This window comes from Ailuropoda melanoleuca, chromosome 3 (genome assembly GCF_002007445.2).
Source record: "Ailuropoda melanoleuca isolate Jingjing chromosome 3, ASM200744v2, whole genome shotgun sequence".
NCBI lineage: Eukaryota > Metazoa > Chordata > Mammalia > Carnivora > Ursidae > Ailuropoda > Ailuropoda melanoleuca.
In genome coordinates this window covers 43382605-43391695 of record NC_048220.1, presented here as the reverse complement: position 1 = coordinate 43391695, position 9091 = coordinate 43382605, and the positions used below count along the sequence as shown (strand labels likewise).

At 38.3% G+C, this 9091-nt stretch overlaps 1 protein-coding gene across 1 annotated transcript in view; it reads right to left on the bottom strand.

Annotated features, from left to right (window-relative positions):
- Positions 1-681: 681 nt before the first annotated feature.
- RGS7BP (regulator of G protein signaling 7 binding protein) overlaps positions 682-9091 on the bottom strand; it is a 107031-nt gene continuing 98621 nt past the window's right edge. The window contains exon 6 of the mRNA XM_034656279.1: positions 682-6188. Within this exon, the coding sequence (XP_034512170.1) occupies positions 6097-6188 (92 nt within the window). The 3' untranslated portion in view covers positions 682-6096. The remainder of the gene's footprint in view (positions 6189-9091) is intronic.

Below are 9091 nucleotides of genomic sequence, written 5' to 3'. Positions count from 1 at the left end.
GTCTTTAATTGAGGTGGCCAGCATCTTGCCAAAATTTGGCATCTCTGTTTCTAAAGGGAAGAAGGAGAGAATGGAGATGGGAACTGCTAGCCATGGTTGTATACTTGCTTGTGGCACATCAGAGAGCCAGACAAAAGCCTGTGTGTCTCCAGGCTCTACTGTACAGCCCTCGGCAACCAGCCGGACCGCAACCATTCGCCTCCTGGAAAACCTTGAGGATACCTTCCTGTCAGAACTGAATTCCTGGATGTCTCTCCAGACATGTATAGAATTCCTTTTATTAGAAACAAACTTCTTTAACTCAGTGTTTTTTGTTTTTGTTTTTATTTTTTTCCATTGGTCACAGCTATCAGGAGAACTGAGTTAAATTTAGAGACTCCCTGTTATTGTCAGAGAAAATGTTTCCAAAGCCTGCTTTAATCCTTCCACTAGTGACTTCGCCTTCACTTAATTCATTCTTTCTCTCTTCCCTTCTTCCCCCTACACCCCCTTTGTCTGGCTCGCTATTCTGTCTTCCCAAAGTGGGAAGCCAGATGGGGCCCTGGTGTTTCCTCTCCCTACCCCCACTGCCCACACAGTGACGATGAGGACTAAGTCCGGGGGTTGGTGGGCAGGATGAGAGCAAGTGGGGTCACAATGTCTCACTTTTTCATTTTTTTTAAACTTTTATTATTGGTTTTTATTACACAAGGAATACATATTCATTGTAGAAAAATTAGAAAACACAGAAAAGCAAAAAGAAAAAATAATCACCCATAATCCCACTACCCATAAATAACTACTATTAACAGTTTAGTGTATGTCCTTCTAGCTTCTTATGCATATATATACATACATAGATATATTTATATATAATTTTCTTTTTTACAAATATTGTGTCATACTATACATACTGTTTTATAATGTGTTTTTTCATTTAAGATATATTGTGAACATTGTTGTTTATTCCCTGAAAAAATTATACAGATACTACATGCTCATTGTGGAAAAACCAGAAATTACAGATATGCAAAAAGAAAATAGAGTTGCTCCAAATCTCACCTCCCAGAGATAGATGCTGTTAACATCTTAGCAAATATCCTTTCAGACGCTGTAACACACACATGTATGTGTATACTTTTAAAATGGAAACATACTATATTCTTCTGTAACTTCCTTTTTCATTTAACAATATAGCTGTTTATTTCAATAACTATACATTTAGTGCTTACTCTTAATTGGTGCACAGTCTTCCATTGAAAGGATATACCATATTAAACCAACCCTATATTGTAGGCTTACTTATATTTTTTCCATTCCTCCAAATAATACTCCTATAAACATCCTTTTTTTAAATATATTTTTTGAATAATGAATGAATGTATCTTAGTTCATTTTTCTTGACTTTTTTTGAGGAGAATTTCCCTAAAGTGGAAGTACTTGGCGTAAAAAATATATTGCCCAAATATTTTCCAGAAAGATCAGATCAATTTACACCCTTGTTGACTCTGTGAGAGAATGTTCATTTCCATACGTCCTGTCCCTGGGAACTATAATTCTTTATACCCTTTGTCTTTCTGATACATAAAAAGGAATATATTGTAATAATTTGCATTTTTGATTACTAGTTAAATATTTTCATATTTATTATTAGTTCATTAATTTATGGTACACTGCCACTTTGTGTCCTTGGCTCAATTTTCTACTGGAAAGTTTGATTCTTTTTGATCATAAAATGTAATTTATTCATGCATTCATTATTCACTCACACAATAAATATGTTTTCAGTATTTGCTTTGTGTCTAGCACTGTGTTAAGTATTGAGGATATAACAGTAAGCGAAGAAGACATGGCTGCTGCTTTCTTGAACTTGCAGTTTAGTGAAGATAAACAGACAAGCAATAATTTAAAAAGTGCAATGGGGAAACACTGAAATGGGAACACTTGGTTGGGAAGGTTGTACATCATAGAAACTTCCCAAGGGTAATGGAGTTTGCTTTTGATATATATTAGAGATCTATGCTCTTTGTCGCATATATTTCAAATTTTGTTTTCTCTTAATTTGGTTTGTTATTTTTTACTGTATAAGAGTTCCATATTTTTAATTGGTCAAATCTATCCATCTTTTTCTATGTGGTTTCTTCCTTTGTTCCATATTTTTAATTGGTCAAATCTATCCATCTTTTTCTATGTGGTTTCTTTTTTTCCATAGTAAAATTATGTAAATATTTGTTAATATTGCCTGCTAGTCCTTTTATATGCTTATGTGCTTTAACATCTAAATCTTAACTTCACCTAGAATTTATTTTGATGGAAATTGTGAGGTATAGATCTAGTATTTCCCCCAATACATGGCCAACCAGTCATCCCAAATTATTTAGTAATCCAACTTTTTTCACAGATTTGAAATACCATCTTTATAATGCATTCAATGCTTCTGTGTTCTTGGGCTTATTTCTGATCTTTCTATTTAATTATAATGATTTTTTACGGGCCAATAGCATCCCTGGTTTTTCTCATCCTATCTATAGTTATCTGCAAGCTGAGCATTTTGCATTTGGTGATGTCCTAGAACACAAAGAAATGATAGACAGTGCTTAGGTATATGCGTGTGGCATGGAAAGTTAGTCTGGATGATATTCTCCACCCTTTCAACTTGGAGACTTCCAGAATCTGAATTCCATATGGGACATTGTTAATCTGGCCCGTTGTTTGCTGTCTAAAATAAATGAGAGGCTTTTATGCTCTCTGCATTTATTTTCCCTTCTTTTTCTAAAGCTCAGCGTTCGGTAGGTGGCAGTACTGCCATACAGTAAGTATCCAACAGTTAGAGGAGCACCGAGGAACAAACTCATCCGGCAGGATTTTACAATTTCCCTAAGAACTTTCATTAGAGGAGGCATCAGGGCTGTGCTACTTCTAAAGTCTTCTTTGCACCCTTGAACAATGGCTCAACCAGAAGTTTGCAGTCGATCTGCTCCTGAAGGCGTGCAAAACATCGGTGGGCAGATACTTTAAAGCGATACCTCGGCCTTGTGGGCATCGCTGGCACTTTACCCACAAGTGCCTTTGGCCCCAGCCACTGACTGACTTACAGCCTGGAAATGTGATTTTAAGCAATATGATTGTCGTGGGATTCAGGTGGTTTTATTTTCTTTATACTTGATGGTATGTTTCTGGTTTCCCACCAATAACGTTATATTGCCTCTGTAATCTGAAGAAAAGAAATGAATCAACATGGGCTATTAAAATTATGGTGGTAAAATGGGTGAGGGTATGCCAGAAAAAGTTGACATCCTCTTCCAGTTTCAGCATGTGAGTACATGCAACGGAATGGGTTCAGTGTCCTCACCTTACCCCTAGAGATCAGCTCAGTATTATTGCTAATCTGAAAGCGAATTACCAGCAGGAGGCCGAGGCAGTAGACTTCTATCTCGTGGACGACACCTGAGAAAGTCCTTTGGTAGGTGAGAGGAGAGTGGGGTCAGCTCCTGAAGAGATGCGTTGGCATATCTAATGGGAGATGGTGAGCTGTCTATTGCCATTACGAGCCAGTGTAGGTCATCACGACTCGGAGCACTAAATTTAATTTTAGGACCTGCTAGTGAAAGGAGACCTATAAATCTTGGAGTGTGTCCACAGGAACTACAAAACCAATCAAAGTCTGGGAAACAGGCACTATGAATAAAAGATAAGGTGGCTGAATTTATTTACCTTAGCTATGGAAAGCCTAGCTGGGGAATTAGACAAATTCCCATCTCCATGAATAGCGACTATAGTCCTCCCAGACCTGGAGGCGAGACCTGAATTTATTAACAGTCTTCAGTTGTACAAAGGACAATGGCACAGGAGGTAAGTATTCCTTTCATACCGAGACTAAGGCGAGAGTGAGCACAAGTTAACCAAGCAGAAGTGATTCGGGTCAAGCATTTAGAGGAACGTGCTGAACACCAAGGCTGGGTGTATCGGTTAATAACTTGGCATGAATTAATAGGAACCAGATTGAAGCTAAGGGTTCGGTATAGTGGAAAGGTGGGTGAGGGCAAAGACAGGAGCCAAGAGCGGGCCCAATTGGGCTATTTTATAATTTCTAAAACAATGGACCTTAAATGAATTAACCACACGGGATAAAAATGAACCATGTTCAAAAAAGATATTAAACTTTAGTCAAACCTGATTTATGAAATCAGGGTTTGCAGACCAGATATATCTGGGTGTGGTTACCTACTTCGCAAGGGGATGTTCATTCTAAGAGTCTTTAAATAGCATATTCCAACAACTGTTTTACAAATATTTGATTAAGAAAGTTGTGATTTTCTCATGTAACTTCCAAGGATACCTCTTTATATGAGGTCAGGTATACCTATAACCATGTGTTAATTACCAGTTCATTGGAGCACAACTCTGGACTCTAAGAATAAGGCCAAAAACCAGCTAGTATGGTCTAAATAGAGACTGCATAGCCTTTTGAGATCTCTCCCAATCCTCTCATCCTTTTGTTTTCAATCACAAAAGCTAGAAGACAATTCCAAGTATAATTTTCACAATATCAGATACTAGGTTGAACCGTATGAAATTGCCATTTTTGTGGGTCAAAACAGTCAAATATCAGCAATTTCATATAGGTCAATCTAATACAAGATTTATTCTAGTGGTTCCTATCCAGCTACCTTCATCTTCACTAAAGCTAACAGCTTAAATATATTTAGTTGTTGTGTCAAAATATTGGACATATAAATGCCTGTGCACATAAGTACTGAGAAAGTACAGGGTCGGGATTAAAGATGCATCTTGGATAAACCACTGAGAGGAATCTAGCTCATCCTTTTTTGGACTAGACACCGGTGCCTCTTGTGTGACTTTAGGATCTCTAAGATTTTGGAAAGCAAGAGAAGAAGTCCAAAGGCCTGATCTCTCAACCCAAGGGAAATTCTGTTTGGGTAACGGGCCAAGGAAGAACAGGGGAAAATACAACAAAATTTGTACCATGTTACAGGTTTTGTGAGGAAGATCATAACAGAGCTGTGAGCAGAAAAACAAAGCGTGTGGCTTCCTCCTTTCTAAAATATAGTATTGCTTAATGTGTCCTGCTTTCAAGATTCTAAGCATAAGACAAGACACCAAGTACACATTGGAAAAGTCATATCTGCATAGTCATCTAAAATGAGACAAGCTTAGCTTAACTAAAAAGATTTTATTAACGTAAAATGTTAAATATTTTTACGATCTGAGCTAATTCCAGCATGCCCTATAAGATTTAACACTATGCTGATGTGCAGACATCATGCTTCAGATTTTAATTAGAACAAAATGTGATAATATTCAATTTTACATTTGAGGGTACTTGTATATGTTACTACACCATTTTCTAACTGGATTACTTCATTCTCCAAGAAGCTGAAAAAGACACCATTGGATCAAAGGAAATTAGTTGCCCATGTGCATTGTACGAAGGTGTTAGGATTATTGTGTATTTACAGAATTTAAATATGTTTCATATATGGTTTTTGTTGCATTATAAATTAAGATATCTTTATGTAGAAGCTCTTGGATTCTGACAGAATGGAAGACTATAAATGTAAATGGGTGCAGACAAAGCAATAGGTGAGGTGGTATATGTTTGATTATAATATTATTTCTAATAATATTAATAGATTGGATTTTTGAACACAGTTTTGTAGTTTTAGATAGATTTCTATGTTTAGAGACTTTCATATATGGTAAATTGTTCACATGAGATCAGCAAGAGCTAAAGATATACTATTATACATGAAATAATTTTTCTCTGTATAATACATTTAAAAAAACCTTTAAATAATTTAAAAACCATAATTCTAGCGTCTGTCATGGTATGGTTTGGAGCAGACATGCACAATGTCAGCTTTAAAAATCCTTTTAAAAACAGCCTGCTTTTTGAATCTTTTTTTTTTTTCCCCTTGACAGCAGCTGCTTTCAAATGTAAAATCATTTAAAAGGGCAGGGGGAGGCGAATAAAAGTAATAAGGAAGCATAGAAAACATAGTCAAAACCCAATAACTGTGGTTCAGCTGTCTGGAGGTCCTCAGGTTCTGCGATATTTTCAGGTCTTCGCAATGGTGGGTTTCCAGGAGGAATTTCCTAGCTTGAGACCAGACAACACAGCCCAAAGAACCTTCTCTTCCGTCTTCTAACCAGGGGGTAGGGAGTTAGATTTAGAAGGCTGCTGTCATCTGTGATGGGACAGAATGTACATATGAGTGAATTACAGACAAAATAACCTGGGTTTTATGAATTGGCTTTAAAAATCCCTCATCTTTTCAATCAAGGTTTCTTGACTTCAGCACTACTGGCCATTTGGGACCAGATCATTCTTTGCTGTTGGGGCTGTCCCGAGCACTGTAGCGTATTAGCAGCTTCTCTGGCCCTATCTACTCACTAGATGCCAGTGACAGTGCACCACCAGTTGTGACGACCAAAAATGTCCCCAGATAGCGGCAGAATGTTCTTTTTTTGGTGGTGATGGGGGTGGGGGGGTGGGCACGTAGCCTGCAGTTGAGAACCATGGCTTAGATTTAAATGTGAGCTGCTTGGAGGCGCTCTTTCAGTTGGGGGATGTGTAACTTTTTAGAAAGAGCCCCTGTTTTGGAGTAAGGCTGGCCTCTTTTCTAAACTCACCTCTGTTATTTCCTAGCTCTGTGACTTTGAACATGTAACTGAAAGCTTCAGTTTTCCTGTATGTAAAATAGGGTTTAATACTACTTACCGTCAATAAAGATTATAGGAAATAATCTATGAGAAACAGGAAGCTTGGCTGGTGTCCTACGTGCCTAGCACAGAGGAAGCGCTCAATAAATATAGCTACTATTAACTATTTTCCTTTACAGAGGACCATTGTCTTGCTTCCACTTACCTACTTTATGCCTCAGGAAGAAGTTTCTCAACTGTTCCTTGTTGAGTCTTTGCCTAGTGATTTCTAGAGATTTCTGTACACAAGGGCATTCTAAGATTGCCAGCTATTGAATTTGTAAGTTTTGGGTTGAAATTTTTAGCACGATGACAAGGAGAGGAAGAAATAAACTAGTAAACCAAATTCAGTTTAGGGAACTGGGTTTTAAAGAAATAGTGCAGTCCAAAAGAGAGATTGGGTAGAAAAAGCCTTGTTGCAGCAGAACCGGCAGTCTGGTCCCAGAAGCTGGAGAGGGACCACACAGACATGATCTGGAAATTACCACGGGGCGGGGGGAGCACTAGGTCATGATCAGACTGGAGCGAGGGGCCACAAAATAGCTGGCTGGCTCTGGTAACTGTTATGCACCTAGGTGTTTGCCAGCCCAGAGCAGAGCTAAGGGGCTCCCTCCTTTCCCCATCCTAACCTGGTGGATATAGGACCTTGGGAAAGAGCCCCAGATCAGGAACTGCATGAAGGGGCGGATAAAGTGAAAGATGTGCGCCACTTCAAGAAAACCAGTTTGTGGATGAGGGTGGGTTTTCTTGATAACTGAGCCTAGACAGCTCAGTAAACTATCAAGAACAAACACAAGTTCTGGTTTCCCAGTCCTCTTACGTCATTTGCGTCACCCAAGTGTCTGGGCTTTTCCTCGCCTTCCCCAAAGGCTGCCATGTGTCATACTTATTTGTAAATTAGCCTCACTCACCAAGTGGACAGTGTTCCTTGGAATGGTGCCCTATGCTATACATTTAGATAGAACCAGCGTAGCAAGTCAGAGTCGGGGAAGAAAGCAGGCGCCCCGGCCGAGCACATCAAATTAATCAAACACAGTGTGCTCTCCAGGTCTCACAGACTAGTATTCTCTCTTAAGATTCATATCCTGTGAATGTGGAGAAAAAGAGGACGCCCTTTGTCCTTCCTGTGTTGAAAAGCTTTTCACTATACTCTGGATGTCAACATTTTTGAGACTAAAAATAGGACATCTCTCTTTTATAAGTAAACTTACCCCAAATAGTTAAGACTCAGAAAGCAAAGTCAACACTATTTGAGAACCTCATTTCTCAGGAGAATCTCTCAGAGATGAATCATGGTCTGTTTAGAACAGAAAGAAATAACTCACTTTCTCATTGGTTTTAGGACCCTTACTTTTTTAACCGCCAAATGATGAACAAACTTAACCTAACTGGCTATGGCCAAGAGCAGACTCTGAAGAGTAAAGAATTTCATCCTTTGGTATCTCTTGGAATACTGACTGTACTTCCTGAAACACAAGTTCCCCAGGAATTCGGTGGTTCCTTGAACAGAATCACGAAAACTGTGGTGATATTTATAGGGAGGAAAAATCTCTCTATTTCCATTGAAGATTTGGAAGGTCTGTTTCCTGAATGTCCATATAGCCTTCCCTTTGTCCAAACATTTAAGGGATTTGGGGAATGACCCAATGGGTATTTATATATTGTAAAATGCAATGCTGATGTGTATTGTTCCCACTATGTGAGGACATGTCTCCTACAATTTGTATTTACAAAGAAACCGTATATGTGTATGCTGTGGTTATGTGTGTGCTGTTGTGGGATGTGTGCTCTCGTGTTCTCTTCTTTATGTATGAAAAGCACACAGGTATTATACACAGGTATTATGGGATTTGTATCAAGGCTCACCTTTGTATCTGTGCATTCATTATAGTGAATCAAAAAATCTTTTGTGCTATTGAAATTCTCACTCAGCCTTCTTTTCATATCTACCTATCTATATATAGCTAAGTAGATATACACATATACATTCACTNGGTGGTTCCTTGAACAGAATCACGAAAACTGTGGTGATATTTATAGGGAGGAAAAATCTCTCTATTTCCATTGAAGATTTGGAAGGTCTGTTTCCTGAATGTCCATATAGCCTTCCCTTTGTCCAAACATTTAAGGGATTTGGGGAATGACCCAATGGGTATTTATATATTGTAAAATGCAATGCTGATGTGTATTGTTCCCACTATGTGAGGACATGTCTCCTACAATTTGTATTTACAAAGAAACCGTATATGTGTATGCTGTGGTATGTGTGTGCTGTTGTGGGATGTGTGCTCTCGTGTTCTCTTCTTTATGTATGAAAAGCACACAGGTATTATACACAGGTATTATGGGATTTGTATCAAGGCTCACCTTTGTATCTGTGCATTCATTA